The sequence below is a fragment of the Cervus canadensis genome, chromosome 1, assembly GCF_019320065.1.
Source record: "Cervus canadensis isolate Bull #8, Minnesota chromosome 1, ASM1932006v1, whole genome shotgun sequence".
Taxonomy (NCBI): Eukaryota; Metazoa; Chordata; class Mammalia; order Artiodactyla; family Cervidae; genus Cervus; species Cervus canadensis.
Genome location: NC_057386.1, coordinates 110551165 through 110573229, shown reverse-complemented (window position 1 = coordinate 110573229; position 22065 = coordinate 110551165). Strand labels below are relative to the sequence as shown.

The window sequence follows — 22065 nt, the reverse complement described above, 5'->3', positions numbered from 1 at the left end:
GCTAAAACTAAAGTTCTAAGTATCTCCCAAATCATAAGAAACAAAAACACCAACTATAAAAGATCTTCCCTTTTTTTCAAATAATATTCAAAGAGATGAATTCATTGCTAGCGAGCAGTTTAGAGTTATTTATATAAGGATCAAAGGAAATTCTTTTCTTCACAGACCTAAAGATTCTTTACATGTAATCCAAGAAAGATCAACCATCTGGAAAAAGACAAAGATTTTTAACGAACTCTTCACTTTCAACTGATTGTGGCTTTTATACCAATTGTCCCACAATCAAAATAGCTTTGCATCTCAGCATTTCCAATGACAAATTCAAGTGTAAATCTATTCATTATGTAAGGAAAACGGTCTATTTATATTCTGCCTGAATTTAAAGCAATAGAATATTTATAACCCCATCACACAGGGATAGGTTCTACTAAGTTCTTGGATATGCAGTCCAGAGTTAATTGCCTTAACTGCTAAAAAATAAAGCTGCAAACTTCCAGGGCAACCATTTTACATTTAAAGGCTATAATATATTTAGTGTGAACCCATATTTCAACAGGATTATAAATCACAAGAAATACCGTTTGTAAAGTTGAAAGGTTCCTCTACCTTCACTTCCCGTATCAATAAAACAACTCAAAGCTATAAATGGCCGAGACAATAAGCTTTTAAATGTGCCAAAAGGAATAGACATACACAGCAGGCATCTTATACATAAGCACCCTGCTCCATCGAGCCACTTAGCAATACTGCAAACAGAATGACTGAAGATATATACTTTCTGCCAAAGGAACATTACAACTATCACTCCATCTTGAATCTGGCACCTAGACTGCTCATGGACTTTTCAGCAGCAGTCACAAAACCCACCACCACACTAAACAGCAGTAAAAGCATAAAACCACTTTTATTCAAAAAACCCTAACTTCAATAATCTTGTATGACCAACCTGCAGTATCTAAAAGAAATTCACGTAAGCCTTCCATGTTAGAATTTCCCAGACCTGCCTCAAACCCTAATGCTGATATAATCAAGTTACTATAGAACAATACCAAAACAATAATAATTCCAAGCAGGTGTTTATTATCCTGAACAGATGCTCTAGAATTTATTAAAAATTAATCTGCCTAATGACCATCCCCAAACATCAAGTTGCTATCACACTGACCAATTTTTGGTTTATATGAGCTAATATTATAACGACAACAAATAACTGTCACTATCTATTCAGTATTTACTATGAACTATGTGCAATCTGATTATCTTATAAACTATTTTACACAATCCTCATAAACATTGTCAGATTAGTCCTGTTTTGTAAATGACGAAACCGAGGCTCAGATAAGTAGACCTACCCAAGGACACAGCCAGGAAACAGAAGCCTGGCTGGCTCCCAAGCCCACGCACTTTCTACTGCATCACCCTGATTTCTACCCTTCTATCCTGGACTCTGCTAAATGGGTGCTAAGGAGTCATTTCTTTCACAATATACACCATGGCAATTTACAGATATCAGACACCCTAAAATGGTCTTCTTGTTTTAATTATAAAAAAGAAGGAAAACCCTCCCTTCTCTGAAGGTTAACACCATACCACTTAACCCAGAGGACACATCTACCATCATTACCAAGTCACATTTTCTGAAAATTTTAAAATTTGTTTCCTCTAGAAATGAACTTCCAGTCAGGTCACAATAAAGGTCTTGAAACTGGTTACAAACCAAAAACGTATCTAGGTGTTCTGGGGTTCATCTTTTCTTCCGGTAGAACTGGATACATTCAAAAGTAAACAACTTCTAAGGTGTGATCCAGATAATAAATTCCAGAGCTTCCAAAATGATACATCCAACTCTCAAAAATGTTTATGCAAGCAAGTGGTTCCAGTTCCACCACAGTAAGTCAAATTCCCAGAAAATTCTCCAATTTCAAACAAGAGACTTAACTGAGGTTCAATTCTTTCCTTTGCTCTGTTCTCCCATTTTCAAGCCATAAAATAGCAAAAGAAATGAAATAATCCCAGAATCCTCAACTTAGAGGTTCACTGAGATAAACTGAAATTTATCTCCTGGCCAGAATACTGGAGGCTTTTCCCTTCTCCAGGGGAGCTTCCCAACCCAGGGATCAAACCAGGTCTCCCGAATTCAAGGTGGATTCATTACCAGCTAAGCCACAAGGCAAGCCCAATCTAAAATTGAAGACTTACAAAATGGAAAGTAAACCTTCTGGCATATATAGAAGGAAACAAGCTTTTAAAGGTAAAACTGACTACAGCTGGTGTTGCCTAATGGTTAAAAGCACTAATCATGTGGCCAGATAAATCTTACCACTTTGAATCTTGGTGCATTGAAACTGCCTTGAAGCTGTGTAACCTCTAGCATATAATAATCTCTTTGAACTTCAGTCTTCTCAAATGCAAAACAGGAATAACCCTTACTCCAGTAGGATTGCTAAAAAGATTATTTTTGACCATGTTTAAATGTGACTGGCAGAAGCCACAGTCCCTGGTAGCTCAGATGGTATGGCTCAGATGGTAAAGAATCTGCCTGCGATGCAGGAGACCCAGGTTCCATCCCTGGGTTGGGAACATCCCCCAGAAAAGGGAATGGCTACTACTCACTCCAGTATTCTTGCCTGGAGAATTCCATGGACAGAGGAGCCTGGTAGGCTACAGACCATGCGGCCGCAGGGTCAAACATGACTGAGCAATTAACACTTTCACTTTTCACTATCATTTTATTATCAAATACAATCTTTGGGTAAGCTAAACAAGAACCCAGAATCAAGTCTCCTTCAATGGTCTTCCAAGATCATCACATAGTCTGTCATTCAAAATTTGGTCCCTCACCCCAAAACTCAGAAATGAATTTATCAAACACAATCTGTGAACATCTAAGTGGCCTTCAACTGTTTGTTCTTAATGTGGCAGCTCAAATACAAACAAGGATACTAAAGGTTCTGCTCATGGCTATGCTACCAGCAAGATGGGTATAACTTTTGATCAGAGGCCTTATCTAGTTGGATTTCAGATTCATCAGCTGCAACATGAAACTACACCTAGGTGACCTCTACAATCCCTACTCTAGTACTCTAGTTCAGTAAGAACTTTCCTAAACAAAACCAGGCTCTCATTTTGCAATTCACTACTCAGAAAAATTTTATTTCCTCCATAGGAAAAATAGCAAACAAAAAATTACAGATACAAATATGTGGTTCTTTTCTGTAAATGGTTATTGATTATTGTACTATTACTTGACAACTAAAGTTACTGTACTAGTACTTGAAAACTAGAGTCTATATTCTCAATCCTGAAGGTGGTTCTTCTGACCTCTGGACCATTCATTAAGCTGCTCACCACCTCTCTAGCATTAAAATGAGAGACTTACCTTCATCTCAAAAATGCCAAATGAATGTATTAAAAGACTAAACAATGATGCCCTCATTGCATCAACTCCAAGAAAGTGAGCGTAAGGATTAACCTTGAAATATTCCAGATCAATGGAGTGATGGCAATCTCTTCACAAACTCAAAGAACTACAAACACAGCATTTATTCAATGATTTGTGAAACTTTGGGGGTAAGGCTATTTAAATCATGGATTTAATCAAGTTATCACTTCCTGTTTAACATATTAAAAACTATATTGGATGAGGACAAATTTCCCAGAAAAATAAAGCAAACTTGTTTTCTGGGGGGAAAAATAACTTCTTCTCACAAGTTGTCATTTAAATGTCTTCATTCTTTTTTCTTTTTTCCTTCTTAAAAAAAAAAAAAGACTTGTTATTACACAACTGTATTGGCTGTTTTGGCTGTTGTCACCAAAGACAAGGGGTTGAATAGAATAGTCCAATTTTTGGCGATCCAAGATGAGTACTTGTTGGATTCCTATCAAACACTTGAATGAAACTCAATATACAGACTCCAAGGAATTAGTTTGCCTTCTATCAAATAAATTTTGATCCAGTAAAGGAAGATCATATTCTTCTGGATTAGCAACAAACATTTCACTGATCTCAGTTCTTCCATACAGAGCTCAAGACTCCTCCAGTGACATATCCCAAAAAGTAAAAATGCAAAACTTCCTGGGAAAAAGACTTCCATATGAATATCGAGCAATGAGTTATCAGTGACCTCAGAGGCACCTACAGAATACTTACGAATTTGTATGTAGATATTCAAAGGTTAGCTGAGCTCGATTCAGACTGCTGTAATTCGTGAAAGCCATGAGTGCGGTGATGTCTCCAGTTCTTTAACCACTAATCGGGAAATACAAGTTACAATGGAATAGATTTTTCAGGACTCCTTCCAGTAAAAATTTGGTAAATCTGTGCTCCTCAGTTAAACAAAGTTATCTAGTTATCCATCTAAAATATATTCAAAAAGACGTCTAAAACAAAAACTGATTTCTTCCTTAAATTTTTTTATCCTCTCAATGACTACGATGTAATATTTTGGAAGAAACTACGTCATAAATCTGTAGTCTTAAGGAACATTAGCATTAATTTGCGATAATTCACTGAGTGGAATGTGGTTCGTCCTAGAGTAGCTGATACAGGAGTTGGCGATTTAATTACTGCTCCATCTTCCCGTTCTTCCGAGTTTTTTGTTGCTGTTGTTCCTCTAAATTTCCTGTGAGGAAATTCACCAATCCGGAAACTTACCAATCCGGAAGTCTAGCAACTTCAGTCATAAAACTGGACAGCCACACGTCTTCGCCATCAGTGATCCCAGGATCCTTAAATAAGCCCCAAACTGGCGATCACGATGTTGCTCGAGTGCATATGGCGTTAGTTCCGGCTTCACCACCTACCAACTGAAAGATTTCCTAAGCGCTGAAGGCCGATTTCCGTTTTCAAAGCCCAGATCAAACCTAGCTTGCTGTGCGCCCCAATCTCCTCAGGGTAGTGAGTCAAATTACCTCACAGTGGCCCACTAAGTCGCCACAGAATTGACCCACCCAATCAACTCAGGCGGGCCGCGCCCCTCCCCCTTGCCCTCAGACAGCGGCCTCAGCCTCTCAGGCCCTCACTGGGCCTCGGTCCCGTGGTCTCCTCCTCACGGAGACAAGTTAGTCCCAGTTTTCAAGGCCCGGATCGAGGGCAGTGGCGAGCGCACCACCCGACTGGGCGTTGCCGGGCGCTCACAGCTGCCTTTGTCCCTCCCCACGGAATTGGAACCCAACAACCGCAGGGCGCTCTTGGAACCATGTGCTGCCGCCACCTCCGCGTCCGCCGCTGCCGCCGCCGCCGCCGCCGCGAGACCAGCCGCCCTCGCGCCGCGCTAGATGAGATGGTGACAGGACTCAGCACTACAAAATTCGGCGTCTAGGGCTGCTCCGCCGAGGCCGCCACCGCCACCTCTTTGTCTCCGCCAGTGCACACAACCCGGGCCGCCTCGCGCACTCCCCGACGCCCCAAGTCCCCGAGGCCTCCGCGGCGCATTTCGCCAATCACAGAGCCGCAGCTCCTCCCGCCCCCGCCCTGATGCGACGCCTCCTGATTGGCGGGTAGCGTGTCTCCACGTGACCGGATTTTGTTAGCCGGGCCCGCCCCTGTCACGTGAGTGCGCGCGCCTCTCTTCCTGCTTTCTTGACCCTCTCCGCCATTTAAAGAAACAGTACCGGGGGCGGGCCGAACGACGCAGCCGGGACGGCAGCTGCAGCGCGGACCGGAGGAGCCATCTTGTCTCGTCGCCGGGGAGTCAGGCCCCTAACTCAAAGAAGCCCTGGCGCGCCCTCCCCCCCTTCCCGGTCTGGTAGGGCGAAGGAGCGGGCGCGCGGTCGATCGAGCGATCGGTTGGCGGCTCTTTCTCCTGCTCTGGCATCCAGCTCTTGGGGCGCAGGCCCGGCCGCCGCGGCGCGCGCCCGGTGGCCGTTGGCGCTCGCGCCGCGTCTTTCTTCTTGTACGCAGAACTCGGGCGGCGGCCTATGCGTTTGCGATTCGACGAGGAGTCGTCCGGGTGGTTGGCGGCGGCGGGCAGCTGCTCCGCCCCGCTCCCGGGGAGGCGGCGGCGGCGGGATTTGGCGCGGCCGGGGAAGCTGGGGTGGCCGGGGCCGGCCTGGAGGCCTGGCGCCACCCTTCGGGGCCTGCAAGGACCCAGTTGGGGGGGCAGGAGGGGGCCGGGGGATGGTTGGTGGTGGGCTTTCTACTTTGCCTTTTCCTCCTTATGCCGCCTTAGTGAGGGGCGGGAGCTCTGGCGGCAACTCCGGGGTGGAGAAGCGAGCTCCGGAGTCGGAAGAGCGGTGTTTGCTTCCGGGCCTAGCCACCAGCTGGCCGAGTGACCTTAGGCAAGTCACTCAGTAATTTGTCTGCGCCTCAGTTTCCTCCTCTATCAACGTTTGTGGGATTGAAAGCGCTTTGTAAACCATAAAGCGTCAGTGGATGAAAGGAATGATCATTGTTCGTTATGGTTGGCTTTTTTTTTTTTTTTTGGAGTTGTAAGAAAACTTAGAAATTCCCAATCCTTGGATATTGAACCTGGAAACCTTGGATTGGAGATGGAGTTCCCCAAACTCCCTGAAATTGTGTGCAGAAGTTAGTGGGAATATGCAATTTAGGGAAATGAGGTTCCATCGCCAGCAAGTTTTCAGAGGGGGCTGTGACCCGGAAGAGTTAAGAACCACAGTTCCTTTGCCACAAGGAGGAAACTGAGGCCTAGATGTCATTTGGGACCCGTCACAACCAAGTTGAAGCCCCTGTTGAATCCCTGGGATATGTGAGCTGTCTATGCATAGTGAATATTCGGGGTAACAACACTCCACTGCTTGGCTTCTGAGTCCTTTCACTATGGGTTGCCTGAAGGGCGGCTGATGCTTATGGTACAGTGGCACCCAATATAAAGCAGCTGAAACTAGGAGTGGATGTGTTCTCTAGTGTCAAGAAGCCTATTCAATCTTTGGCCCAACAACTTTTTATTTTCTGGTGCCTGACTACCTTTCTGACTCTTTCATTGACCATTTTCCATGACCATGGTTGCCATCCGTTACTTGCTCTTGTTTTATATTCTTAGCTCCGTGTGGTTGGTAGTGAGCAGGCTTATTTTTAAATGGTGCTGCCAAGTCCAGCTAATTAATGGTGCAGGTGGGTTTTTAGCAAGCTGTCTCACTGGAATAGACTGAACTAGACATGGAATTCCTGAAGATGTTTGTCTTTATTAATTGAAAGTTGACATTCTCTGAAAAGTTTTGTTGGAACTTCTTCTGAACCTCAAAGTCAGTAGTTGGAACTGTTTCAAACCTTAACTTTCCTCCCCGCCTGCTTTGTATTGTCTTTGCTTGCAAGTGTGTTATTAAGATGGCCAAAATGCCAGTTTTTGCTTCTTTGTTAATTGTCAGCTGCTTTTTATCAGATTCCAGGCCATTGTCCAGCAAACACTATAGAAATGTTTGAACACTTGGATTTCAAACATTTTCGTTTTGTGGAGTGGTGCTTACCGTGGTACAGCTCTAAGTAAGCAAATGCAAACACACCTAAGTGTTTTGTCTGTTAGGTGTTAGCCGGTTCTGCTATTTCATACAAATGTCTGGAAAAAATCTATTGACTGTTCCCTTTACCTGGAGGGCAGAGACAAATGATCTCAATTCCAGAGAAATGACTGTTTTGAAGACAAATGTGTTGGTCTTTTAGCTCTTTTGTAATTAAATCTGGATGTACCTCAAAAGAATCTTGAGACTGTGGTGATACGATGCTTTCCTCAGGAGAAAGGAGGAAAAAACCAACTGGAACTCAAAGCTTGAAATTCTGTGACAAAACATGACCTGTCCAGAATAGGAGGTTGAAAGGGTTTCACTACAGCGTTCTGCACTCGCTGGAACCCATGTCTTTCAGTGTAGTCACCGCATGGGCTCTAGATTTCCAGAATTTCAAGAACTGCATCTGGGACCTGGAAGAAAATACCAGGGTGTGACAGGAACTCGGGAGCTGGACTTTTTTATTTCTGAATTTGAGGACTGTTGTCCTTGTTTTGAAAAAGAGACAATGACTGAGCAAGCACTGCCACCAGCGCTGTTACTGGGAATTCGGAGACCTGAGTTTTCACCAAACCCTCAGTGCAAACTCTGGCGATGCTCCATCCAAAGTGAACTACGGTACTTGCTATTTTCCAAAATGCTTTTTTCTTTACCATCTCTGCTCTTTTGTTCATGCTCTCTTCTCTATCCTGGAATACCTACCTTCCTCTGCTTCTTCATCTGTCAAAACTGCCATTTCCTCAATATCCAACTCTCTTCTCCATGACTCTCTTAACCTTAGCAGAAATTTACCTTTTTTTAAGTTTTTTAATGTCTTTTTGTATATCTTTTATTTATCTTTGTATACAGTAGCTTGTAAAGTACTTTTTTGTATGCATTGCATTAGTTCTCCTTACAGGTAACAGCCCCTTGAAAGCAGGGGCCTTGTCTTGGGAACTTTTGCCCAGACATGTTAACCACATATGATGAAGCTTTAGTAGAAAGAAGAAATTTAGAGACCAGGCTGTTGCCAAATAAGCACTGAATAAATATCTGCTTAGTTGCTGTGTGATAACCTAATTATTCTTGATTATTGAAAAAGTCACTAGTTATGGGCCATGTCTCTTCCTTTACTTCATGTTTTATTAATTTTTAATTCTAGCTTTAAAAAGATTTTAGGGATCCCTCAAATATGAAGAGAAACATCCATATTGCATTGGGTATAATAGAGGAGTGCAAGGGCAAGAGTTTTATTCCCTGTATACCTTACTGTTTCCTGCTCAAGATGAAATCTTATTAAAATTAAAGTTAAGGATAAGTTTTACAAGTATTGATATGAGGCTATAAGACAGTTTGTGAAAGGCATTGGAAAAGGAAGAACAGCAGTCTCCTTTGCTTTGGTGTTCATATATCAACTTAAATCCAGTTCTCAGACCACCTGGGAGACACTTTGTTTTCCCCCACCAACCACTGCCCAGGAATCTGAACACAGATAAATTACTCCCCCAGAGTATGAGAATTGGAGCCATTCCTGTTTGCTGCTTTCCTGAAACAATTTGTCCTCAAGAGTCCAAAAACAGTCTTTGCCTGAGAACTGTCTGTTCTTATCACTGATTATTAATCATCAGTTCCCCCCCTCCCCCCACCACTGCATTTGTCAAGAATCAGTATCCATCAGGCAGTGGATGTGCAGACAGCAGCCCCACCCCAGTGTCCTGTGTTTCTAATTCCAAGCATTTGTTATCTCATATGTTTTGTCACTCTCCTCTCCAGTCCTGTGCCTCCTGGTTGCCGAGTGTTCACCTGGATCTTCTGATCACCTTTGTGCTATTCCATCAGCCTACAGATCTGGTACCTGGATTTTTGCCCATGGTGATGGATTCTGCCACCTCATTACTGAAGACGACATCATTCCAGTGGACCACTGTGATCTAGGAGGCGTATCCAGCGAATCATCATGATGTGGCCTTCACCTCCACTCCTGTCCTGTTCCGCCCAGATTCAACACAGCCTTTTGTAGTGAAGTTCAACTTCTCAAGCCAAATAGCTGAAGCTGTTTTATCACAACAAAGGTTCAGCTTGTTCCATAAGTGTGCATTTCGTTTCTCCAGTTAAAGCTTTCAGAGACGCATAATAAATTTGGACCAGGGGATTTTTAGTTATCAGCACTGTCTGAAGAATGGCAGCATCTTTTTGAAAACCATATTGGACCATGCCCCACTCTCAAATGATTGAAATTCAAGAATTGTCTAATCTGGACCCCATTTTTTCTCCATTTCAAACCTGTAGTAGCCTACTGAATGAGCAAGCAGATATTCTGACCTGTTGGGATTAAAACAAAGGCACAGTGAACTCACAGCATCTTCTTTGGGATTACTCAGGAACCAGAACTTTTCCCACAAATGTAAGAAATTCTACCAAGGAATCCCTTTACCTAACAGCATCTCACAAAGCTCCAATCAGATTCCAGAAAAGGCCTCTTGATACATCCAGGTAGAACCTATATGGTAATCCCTTATGTTTATGTAGCACTTTACAGTTTCAAAGCACTTTTACTTGCATTAATCTCAATTATCAAATAACACAAACTATAATCCCTTTTTTCAGATGAGGAAATGGAAATTTAAAAGGTTATCCAAGGTTACACAGCTGCAAAATGGTAGAGGCCAGGCCTTCTGACTCCCAGTCCAGTTCTCTCTTTGGAATTAACTTAGCCTCTATTTTATGCGCAGTGTTAAAATAACTGGAGATTGGGAACCCCAGAAAAGTTTCCAACTTCCTGATCTCAGTCAGTGCCCTCAGTCAGTTAGGATGTCAGAAATGTGATTTTGCAATAGTTGTACTTGGACCTGAAGTCCATGGCATCATCTCTGAGGTTTGGCAGTAGTAGACTGTCTTTATGGTAGTATACTGTCTAGTCAACAAGGCAGATGTTCATCTGCCAACAAGATTACCCGTTAGAAAACACAAAGCTACTTAGAGATCTTTCATCCATCTTTTTGGTCTTCCCAAAGATGGCCTAGTTGATTGGGGATCCATGTTGATTTCATGTCTTCCTCCTCCTCTTTTTTTTTTTTAATTCTTCTTAATATTCCCAGGCACCAACTCTGTGGTCCTCTATCCCCAAATTAATATTAAATAGAATGAGCCATCAATTTTTTTAGAACAGTACTGTTCATATGTATGTGTGTGTATGTATATATTTGATATACACATGTAATATGTATCATATATAAAGAGCTTCTGTAGTCCCAATAATGTGGTAAAATACTGTAAAATGTGTCCCCTTCCCTGATTGCTAATGCAGTATAGTGTATTAAAGGATCTCAAAAGGCTTACAGTAAAGAGCCTCATTTAGTTGTTTGGCCCAGTGTGTCCTAAGTTTAATCAAATACATAATGTTTTTGTAGCATTTCTTTTAATGGAATGGGAAAACTTCTTTAGAGCAATATAGCCACTGTTTCCTAATTGCCAACATAATTGCCCTAGAGACTTAGGAATAAACAGTATCTTTGAAACTGCCCCCCCCCTTTTTTTCTTACCTTGTCAGTAACTTCTTGAATTAGTATGTCTTCATCATCTGAGAACCCTACATCTTGACAGCTTTATTTTCTGTTAAAGAAACCTCTAGAAGATTTGTAGGGATACATGGGAGAGGGGTGTGGGGAAGTTAATTCTTCCAGAAAGATAGATGAATTCTATGATGTTTAGCAATATACTTCTCTCATAGAATTGTGCTGCAAATCTAGTTTAAGAGAACTACATCTCAGGTGGGTGAGGAGGGAAGAGGGGAAAAATAGAGTAAAAGGGAATGGGTGAGAAGGAGATATTTTCTTAGGATTTAAGTTGTGGCCCATTGAAATCTTACTAATCCTTGAAGTCATCCAGGCAAGGACTTCTTGAAATACTTAAAAAGAAACTAATGCGTTTTGCAGCCATTTGCTGACTGCAAAAATACCAGCGCTATTGTTACTTAAAACCAATAGCCTTGCCCTGATAGTCACTTAAAGCCCAATCAGGCAATCTGAGTTTGTAGCAGACTGTAATGTTAACTCTATTTCATAATGTGGCCCACATTAGAGAAAGAATAAATAGGAAAACACTTTGGCTTACCACAGGCTTTGCTCACAGTTTCTGGTTTCTGTGACCTATTTTTTTTATTTCAGCATTTTGTGAACAACTTACTCTTAGATCATTGGTTTTCCAAAGGCTTTGTGGCCATGAAGCCCTTTGAAGGAAAACTTTATGGAAGCCCAGAGTAAAAGTGAAGCTGCTCTGGAGGAAGCAGAAGTGGGGGGCCTGAAACCTGCCACAAGCGTCTTTCTTTACCACCATGGTGACCCCTAAGGAGACTTCTTTACAACAACTAGAATTCTTCAGAACACAGTTTGGAAACCACTGCCCTAGACAACAGTATGTTCGACCTGAATGGCATTCTGTTCTGTACCTCCATCCAGCACGTCGGTGTCCAGTTGATAATGAGCATTCTTAGGAATACTCAGAGAAGTGCAAGAAGATAAACTATCTTTGCCCCCAAGATTAGTCATATGGGCTGAAAGTAATATCAAATGGACCTAGAGTAATAGCCCTCTAACCACAAATGAACTTCCAGTGATTCCTGAATGATACAGTGAGAAAGCAATTCGTACATTACACTGACAAACCCCCTTATTCAACTTCTTCCACAAACACCGGATGCTCTAGTGGTACTTAAAAATGCATGACCTTGAAGTCTTGATCCTCCTTGAATACATAAAACACCAAGTATTGAAGCTGATGTTAAAGTTGATGCCTCATTGAGGCAGTATTAGACCAGCTATACATTGGACCTCCTCCCATCCTCAGCCATGGTACTCTACTTCGTGTGCAAGAGATAACCATAAACTATGAAAGCAGAATTCAGAGACTGGCAACATAACCTAAAAGGGCACCTGATGATTATTATCTTCTCCAACTACATCACTATCACTCAGCCATTGGCAGTTACACTACTACTTGGTTTTTATTCAGTTTCACTGCTGTTCCCAGGATACAGAAGCAAGTAACCTTTGAAAAACTGCTAAAACAATTCCTCCATCACTGGCATATCTGCCTGTTCTGCTCAAAAATTAGGAGTACTCAGCTCTACATGTGATACCTGATCCACAAGAGACAGTCTCTGAACATCCTTTTCTTGAGTGTGTGATTTAAAATGTGGCCATTGTAAAAATTTTCTTCCAGCCAATGAGAGAGTTTCAGATGAATCCTTTGATATCTGATACCATCAGTTGTTGATGTTAATGGTATTTAGAGGTAGGCCTTTGGATCAGGCCTTGATAGCTTACTTGGTGGGCATCTCAAATTGCATATCTACCTTTTTACTGGAAATGTAGACTAACGTGAAAGGAAATCTACAAAGCCTGCAGCTAAAGAGTTTTATCAATGGACTCGAGCTTCTTGAGTCTTCCTAATGTCACAAGACCACAGACCCTTGTCCTTGTGGATGTTTCCATGGAATTTCATCTGTTGTTTTAACTGAATCACAGTGGCTGACTTCATCCCTTGTCGTGCAATACTCTCAGGCATTAAGACGTCTGTTCAGGAGGGATTTGATACATGAACTTCCAGACCAGATCATGTAGAACAAGTAGACTTTAATCCATGCCCTGAGAAAAATCTTACTTCTTCAGAGTCGACATAAGGGCCAGCTGTCCTCAACTACTTTAATGAATGCACTGGTTAAAAGTTGGGAATGTTTCTTTATATCTTTGTCTCTTATCCTCTAGACTAATTGTGATTATGTGACTCAGTGTACAAATCATCAAACAAAGCCTAAGTCTGGTTATTCTGTACTGCTCATCTTCAACAAAATCTGATAACTAGCCTGCTAGTGTATATACAACTATTATTTGTAAAGAAGAAGTTGTCTACAAACTCGGTTTTTTCACTACCTTCATAATGTCAACTCGATTTTCTCTTTCTCCTGGACTTGACCAGAAAATACATTTATCTATCACTGCCAGTCATTCCCTTTAACCCTGTCAAAATGAGACACTTAAAAGGTAAAGATGATCATCTGTTCAAGAGTCTAATGTACACTGTGTATAAGAATTGATGGTGGAAAAAGCCTAAAACTCAAACCTAGTAACTTACTATATCCATGCCTCAGATCTCATCTTTCAGCAGTACCATTCAACCAGTCTGAGGCCTTGACTTGTTGATAAGATGATTCTCAGAGATGAGCTGAATTACAGAAGATGGAGACTTGATTACCAAAGAAAGTAGGGCCAACCTTGATGAACCTGGCTCTCCCAACCCTGTCACTCCCAGATGTAGCATAGACTCCTAAACAGAACCTCAAGTCTGGATTTAAGAGATACCTTCTCCTGAGCTGAACGTTCTTGGACAGATCAGCAGGAAAGTGAAAGTTGCTATACCTGACTGGCCCTTTAAGATCAGAAAATTGTATCTAGAGGAAACCGTATGGATTAACCCTGGAATACTCAGGCTTAAAACTAATTTACAGAACTTCAACATTAAACTGCCTATTTTTCCAGATCTTAGCCTGGCTACTGATATGACTGGCCCTGCTGAAGTTACCTTGCTTACTTGTCTACTTACCTGACTCAGCCATTGCCTGCCTTTCTGACATGTTGCTGCAATCAGACACTGTCCTTCAGAAGACTACAGCTGATCTCAGCTATCTTATATCTGGTTCCACCAAGAAGTTTTGAACAGAAGCAACCTGTGCTTCTGTACCCTCCGGGACTTAATGTTCACAACAGGAAGGAGCATGCTACATACTCCTTGACCAGCAGCTTTTTTTGTTTTGTTTTTAACTGCAGAGTAAGCCTCTATGCCTATATATATTAGATCATCATTTTCAACACTTGGGACCCTTTCTGCCAGATCTGAAGGAGCAGAGCAGATTGAAAGCACTGTCCATTTCTCCATTCTATGGTCATACAGAGATGAATCTGATTTACCAGTATTCGCAGAAGTGTACCAGTTTAACTTGGCAAAAGACTTAAAGGAGCATAAAACTTTTCCACTGAACTTAAAATTTACCACTGACTTGAGGAGTCTTACAGAAGTATTTTCCAGTGGGAGGCTGGTTGTCCTGTTTCATGTCAGTGAGACAGTTGGGCTCTCAGACTTACGACAACTGAGTTTACTTACATTGAAACTCTTGTATCATCCAGATATGCTATTGGACATGATTATTCCATTCAAATGGATTACAAGCCTCCTGAGTAGAAGACAAACTTAACTACTCATGATTTTTTCAAGAATACGTTTATCATCAAGGAAGGAACAGTGCCAGTGGAAACCATTCAACTTTATGAGCAGAGATTAAACTTTTTCAGTATCTGGTCTTACCATTGACTGACATCAGTTGTTTTTGATTGACCAGCCTCCATTCCATTCCTTTGTAACGACTCCCTGATGCTTCTTCGAACCTCCTTTCCCTCTCTTCAGTCCACGTGGTTCAATCTGACCTAATCTTAGGTTTCATGGGTGGACATGTAATTCAGACCTGATCAATCAGCACAGTCCATCTCCTTGACCATAGTGATTGGTTCAGGATTGATCATGTGATTCAAGTTGGTCCCACGATTTTCAACCCTGAGAGTTCTCGTGAACTATGGGAGAGAAGCTCTTTACTGAGATTGCTTAGCTCTGCAGGATGAAAAGCTCAAACCAGCAGGGCCCAAAGTATCAAATGAGCCAGTCGGAGAATGAAGCCAGTACAGAGGAAAACGGAGCCAGATGATGGAGAGACTTGAGTCCTGATGACAATGTGCCCCTGGATCAAACTGTGCCTGAAGCTAGTATATCCCCTGGACTTTTCAGTTATGTGAATCAATAAATACCCTTCTTTGCTTAAGTTACTTTGAGTTGGGTTTCTATTACTTGAAATTGAGTCCTAACATACTTGTCTACCAATATCAGAATCTTTAAGTATTAAACTAGAGGTCAAGGCCACACTGATACTACTTTCCAGTCCAGAGGATAGAGTGGAACAAGAGCTGACATATTTAAGTTTCTACAGACACATAAAAATTACATGGTAGAAAAATACAGTAAAAAATCTAAATGTTTATCAGCAAAGAATTCATTATAACCACTGTATAACACCTGGTTCAGCCATATAAGAAAATTTACATGTCTGTTGTAAAGAGTGAAATACAATTATTACATATGGGCATGGAAGAATGGCCATAATTTATTAAGTGAAACAAACCATTGCTAGAAAAATGTGTAGTATGAACTCATCTAAAAATTTGTGTTTATGTTCATAATGCATAGAAAAGTCTTGAACAGTGTAGATTACATGACTTTCAACTTTATACGTTTCTGTATTTGAATATTTTACACTACTCACATTTAAACTTATTTCAAAATAAAGAATTTTTAAATATAATGCTTACTGTTCGACCTTGACAAGTTACATAACACTGAGCCTGATTTGTCAAATAATTTAAAAGACCTGCCTTTATATTAGCAAATATTTAGATAAATATATTCATCCATTACTCAAAACTGATGACTCTTGCACCTTTCTGAGCTCAGTAACTTCCTTAATTTTTAATGTCTGAGTGTATTTGGCTTATAAACTTTATAATTTCAGTGTTCATCAAAGGTTATTCCAGTTCTCAACCAACATTAATCTATTTAAGACCTCTTGCAGTGTTCACACCAGGCAGAGAGAAGGATAAAGTCACACTTTTCCTTGAAATCTTTTGAGTATTGTGATCTTCCTGCACTCAAGGTCAATAATGGCCTTCTACTGCTAAATCTGTTACATAAACATCTGAATGTTCAGCAGCACAAACAACTCCCACCAGCATCTTGACTGTTGAAGTGTCATTTTCTTCCTTCCCTGCTGGCTATTGCTTCTTTGTAGGTTTAGTTCTCAATATTGGTATAGCAGACATCCATTGATTTTTGTCTCCTACCCCCGTCTTTTTTTTAAGTGATAGATACCCATTATTCCTTCGGAATGCTACTCTTTGCCATTCTGTGGGAATGCTGTAAATGACAGTATTCTTGTGTCATGCCCCCTGTCTGACTGAGGTTGGATTGTGTGATCCAAGCTTGTACAATCTAAATTCTTCTCCCACCAGGACTTTTGAGTCTTAAAGAGAGGTGACACGAAATTATAGGAACTGAGTCCTGATTGTAGTGTCCCAAGGAAATCATAGGAGTTATGTGAAGACGTCCCCAAAGATGCCTTGGTTTCTGTTGTCAAGACCTGATTACCCAGATTTTCCATAGTTTCTGAGACCACCATGTATCTTCATTAGGTTTTTGTCAAAGTGGGGTTTTTTTTTGCCTGTAACCAAATGACTGGTTACAGAAATTGGTAACAGTTAAATAGTAGGCTTAAAACCCTCAGAAGCATGGGGGATCTGGAATTGATTATTGCCCTGACTGAATTAAAGGCAGCAAGAACACTTGCTGTCTATGTACTGGGGTGGGGGTGGGAGGGCAAGGAACAATTTACAATGGCAAAAAAGCTAATAGAGATACTCCCGTGTCATTGGAATCTTGTACCTATTGAGAAAACATCTGGATGACCTGGTAGCTGTTGACAGAACAATCTGAAGTGGATAAAGAAGGTTAAGACCACTTGAGTTAGGCATGCTTAATTATAAACTAAAACTTGGGAGATTGATTTCACAAGTTGCAGAATTATGAGGGTAATTTGCCATATTACTAAGATCTTTTGTGAAAAGACAGTTTGAATAGAGACTGACTTATGTAATATTGGTGTCTGGGAAGATTCAAAAGACTTGGAAATTTTCACCCACATATACCTCAGGAATAAAAATGTGGGTTTTCCCATTAGTCAAAAACTCTTGACTGAAGGAAAAAAACTGTATAGCCAAGGAAAAAGATAGTGTACAGTTGGCTGTCCACAACCACAAGTTCCGCACTTGGATTCAACCAACATGGATCAAACTTGACAGTTGAATCTGGGGATGTGGAACCCATGGGTACAGAAAACCAACTGTAGTATGGCATTTACCTAAGAGACTTGAGCATCCTGGGATATTGGTATCCACTGGGGTCCTGGAACCAGTCCCCTATGCATACCTTGGGAGAACTACCAGCTCTAGCCCTGTGACTTGTGGAAATAAGTCTGTATAGCTTCTACCCATATTTCCTAGCTTGTCTTTTTATCCCTCTCTATTTCAGTACTTTGCCCCTCACACTTCCTGGCTGAAGTTTGAGCATGATCCAAGTTACCCCAGTCAAACTTTGCTCCATTGGAACTGAACTATTCTGCTGGCAGTGTTCCCCCAAACTAATACATATTGGTGTGCTGGCGATGATTATATACCAGTGAATCCACAGATTGTAGACTGTCAAGATGGGGTTAAGATCTAGAGGAGAATGACTATCACCCAGAAATCTAGATTTGACAGTGTGATAACTAGAAATTGTTTTAGGTTATTTTCCCTGAGAAGATGGAATTCATTTTCTACAGTATGTTGAATGGAGTCATTTATAACATTGTCCCTAAAGAATGCATGTACTGGAAAGCCAAGGGTAGACAGCTGCATTTGCCTACTCAGTGTACTTTTCCCCCCTTTTTCTGAGAATAGCACCTCACCTTTCCTTTGGGAAGCTAGCCAGCAGATAATATGTAAGAGGCATGTAAGTTCCTGTTACTGAGATTTCCTCAGTTCAGGTTCTTGATTTTCTTGAATGTTAAGCTTCTCTGGTTTTTGAGAGCTGCCTCATATCCCTCCAATAAATGACACTACCTGAGAAGACTGTTAACCTATCACTGTACAAGGTACCTCCTGTACAACCATATGCAGAGGCTCAGTTGCCAGAGTTGAGTATTGTTCCTCAAAGTCCAAGAACCCAACCAAATCAGTGGCCCTCCTATGTCTTATGTCTTCTTGCCCTATAGACGGTCTGAAAAATCTCATCCAGTTTCATGGCTTTGTGGTTTCTGACTGTATGTTGATAAATTTAAGACTCCTGTCTTAAGTCCAGGCATATTTCCTGAGCTCCATGTCTGAATGACCACCTGTCATCTGGATATTCTCCCACTTAACATCCAGATACCTTACAGAGTAGGAAATGGCAACCCACTCCAGTATTCTTGCCTGGAAAATCCCATCCCTGTAGACTTTGTCTACAGTCCATGGGGTCACAGAGACTCGAACACAAACATACACACAGGCACACCTTAAAACAGTAACCCCACCATTTTCCCTTCAATCTGCTGTTCTTCCACTGTTTCCTTTTCTTGATAAATGGCACCCTCCTGCACTGTTTCTTAAACCACAACACAGACATAATTCTTGATACTTTCTTCTCTCTCACCCCAGATAGCCTAGTCAGTCATTAAATCCTGTGATGTATCATTTAAATACACTCCACTACCATCTCCATGTCCATCACTTTTGTCCACGGGAACAGTATCTGTTGCTGGGACTTGATGCCTTTCTAGTGGCATTATTGCCAAACACTGTTGTCTTCCTTCAGCCCATTCTTTGAAGAACTGATGTGTCACTCCTCTGCCTAAAATCTTTTAATCATTTCCCCCATTATTTCACAATAAAATCTAAACTTTTATTGTAAAACTTTATCCTTGTTTACAAGGCTCTTGATTATCTTACTCTTCAACTTTGTAACTTCATTATCTTTCACCGTGTCAAACGGTTAACAGCCAGTTTTGTATGTTGGAGTTTCCTATAATATTCCATGTGAAAAAAGAAGAGGAAGAGTCCATTAAGAGAGAAAAAATCAAGTTCCATTAAAACTCAGAACTACCCAATTAATTACTGCCACAAATACTGTAATTTATTTTCTTCCAAATTTCTCTTTTCATGAAGTTTGTCAATTAAATCTGATATGTGGAACTACTATACAAACAGAACTCCAGTAAGGTGGCAAGAGAACAACCAAATCCATATCTCACATCATACAAATAAAATACCAGAAGGGCTACAGATTTAAATGTTGAAATGAAAATTATTTGAAGAATTTTTAGACTATAATTTTATAATGGGAGATCAGAAGTGAAACAAGAAGCCTAGAAACCCTAAAGGAAATTACACATTTGACTACATAAGCAGAAATTTGGGAAAACCTTCTGTAAAATATGCATGATAGACTGGGGAAATATTTCCCACATAAGTGACAGATTAAGATTAATATGGCTAATATACGAAGAGTTACCACAAATTCATCCCTACAAAATAATCACACCAGTAGAGAACACCCAATAGGCAACTAAAGAAATCTAAAATTTCAAAAGTAATAGTCACCAACCATTTATTTAATACTTGCTACGGACTAGATAGAGTTTTGGAGACTTTACAAGTATATCTCTTTCAATCCTCATAACTTACCCTATGAAATAAATGATATCCCTGTTTTTCAGCTAAGGAAATAGGCTCAGAGGAATGAAGTAACTTGCCCAAGTCATACAGTGGGTAGTCACACATCTTAAACCAGGACACAGACTCAGGTGGAATGACTCCAGAATCCTTGAACCATTATGCTTGTCTGCATTTCAGTAAGCATATTAAAGAGGATCAAATGTACACGTGGTCCGTAAGATGTAAAGCAAAGCAACAAGTTACCATAAGTCACTGTCAATCAGATGGAAACAATCTGTCAATCAGAAGAGCAGTGACCTCTGGTACTGGCAAGAATTAGGGTCAACGAAGACTTCCATACATTATGGGTGGGAATGAGATTTGTTCCAGCCATTTTTTTAGAAGGTAATCTCATCATATTGATTAAAAATTTTTAAATGCATCTTGTGGCTCAGCTGGTAAAGAATCCACCTGCAATGTGGGAGACCTGGGTTCGATCCCTGGGTTGCAAAGATCCCCTGGAGAAGGGAAAGGCTACACACTCCAGTATTCTGGCCTGGAGAATTCCATGGACTGTATAGTCCATGGGGTCGCAAAGAGTCAGACATGACTGAGTGGCTTTTCTTTTTTCTTTAACCCAACAGTGCTACTTCAAAGACCCCATCTCAAAGAACTAAGAGCACTGAGGTATAAATAAGGACATCCATACAACAGGTTTACTGCAACATGGCCTATGATAGCAGAAGAATGGAAATGACAGCCCATCAAAAGGAATGCTTGAATCACTTATAGAAGAGCTATATTCTGGAGCATTATGCAACTGTTAAATGAGTCAGATATCTAGCTCTTAACCTCTAGCATGTTGATGATGTATTTCTTAAGCAAAAAGAAATTTTCAGAGTTAGTATATCATGATAACCCATTTTTGTGAAGATGAAACGTACAGATGTGTTTAAATGATCATGAAAGAAAGGTGGAAGGACATGCAGCAGGCTGAACAGTGAAAGTGAAAGTCACTCAGTTGTGTCCAACTCTTTGCGAACCCCATGGACTATAGATCCATGGAACTCTCCAGGCCAAAATACTGGAGTGAGTAGCCTTTCCTTTCTCCAAGGGATCTTCCCAACCCAGGGATCAAACCCAGGTCTCCTGCACTGCAAGAAGATTCCTTACCAGCTGAGCTACAAGGGAAGCCCAAGAATACTGGAGTGGGCAGCCTATCCCTTCTCCAGGGGAACTTCCTGACCCAGGTATCAAACCAGAGTCTCTTGCATTGCAGGCGGATTCTTTACCAACTGAGCTATCAAGGAAGCCCTGCAGGAGGCTGCTATGGTTTAAACTAAAGGGTTTGGAGAAAGTTAGTACTTTATACATATTGGCATTGTTTTACTACTTTTTGGAAACACTTTTTTTTTTAATTTAAGAACATACTCATTTCTAAGGAAAATAATGTATAATTTTAAGAAGCAATTAGGACTTCCCTAGTGGTCCAGTGGTTAAGAATCTGCCGCCAATGTAGGGAACATGGGTTTGATCCTTGGTCTTGGGAGACTGCAGATGTTGCAAGGCAACTAAGCCTGTGTGCTGCAACTACTGAAGCCCATGCTCCCTAGAGCCTGTGCTACGCAAAAGAATCCACTGCAGTGAGGAGCCCACACTCACCACAGGTAGAGAAAGCCTGTGTGTAGCAACCAAGACCCAGTGCAGCTAAAAATAAAAGTTTTTTTTAGAAAAAGAAGAAGCAGTTGAATTGCAACTGCACTTTCTCATACTAGAATATGCTAACAGAAGAGTGATGATCAAAAACAGCAACAAAGTGTGACAGTTGCTTACGTCCTACGTGTTTAGGGTTGCCTTTGGAAGGTGCTTGGGTTCCAGGTGACTAGTCTTCAACCATTGGTTAGGCCACTGTAGCAGAGAAGGGGCTATCTGATGCGGTGCCCTTTTGACAAAGACCTCTTGTCTCCCTGTATCTGTTCCTCCCAGAGTAAACACCACATTTCCCAGCCTCCCTTGCAGACAGATAGAACCCATTGATTCAGTTTTTGCTTGTGGGGTGTGAGCAACTTCTGGGACTGTCCTTGAAAGAGTATGTGCCCATTTCCTCCCTTCATTCTGCTGGGTAGAATGTGGGCTCGATGGCTGGAACTTGAACACATCACTTGATCCATGAAGGAGAAGGAGCTGTGTGTGATTGGTGATGGAGCCACAAGTGAGAAGGAGCCTGGGTGCATGATGGACATGGAGCCACCATACCAGGCCTAACTGGTTTACCTCTGGACTTGCTTTAACCATGAAT

At 41.3% G+C, this 22065-nt stretch overlaps 1 protein-coding gene and 1 long non-coding RNA gene across 19 annotated transcripts in view; one reads left to right on the top strand and one right to left on the bottom strand.

The window, feature by feature from the left end:
- MORC2 (MORC family CW-type zinc finger 2) overlaps window positions 1–5411 on the bottom strand; it is a 39720-nt gene extending 34309 nt beyond the window's left edge. For 8 of the 18 annotated variants that reach the window (XM_043436300.1, XM_043436332.1, XM_043436277.1 and 5 more), the window contains exons 1-2: window positions 4655–5410; window positions 4151–4249 (exon numbers count right to left, since the gene is read on the bottom strand). In XM_043436300.1, coding sequence (XP_043292235.1) covers window positions 4151–4218 — 68 coding nt within the window. In that variant the 5' untranslated portion in view covers window positions 4219–4249; window positions 4655–5410. Of the gene's footprint in view, window positions 1–4150; window positions 4250–4654 lie in introns of all 18 variants that reach the window. The other 10 variants (XM_043436341.1, XM_043436349.1, XM_043436357.1 and 7 more) reach the window with 5 other exon arrangements.
- Window positions 5412–6136: 725 nt separating this feature from the next.
- Window positions 6137–15311, top strand: LOC122420858. The gene is made up of 3 exons (XR_006263394.1): window positions 6137–8079; window positions 9214–9933; window positions 11607–15311. It is a non-coding gene; the product is annotated as an uncharacterized LOC122420858 (long non-coding RNA).
- The last annotated feature ends 6754 nt before the right edge of the window (window positions 15312–22065 follow it).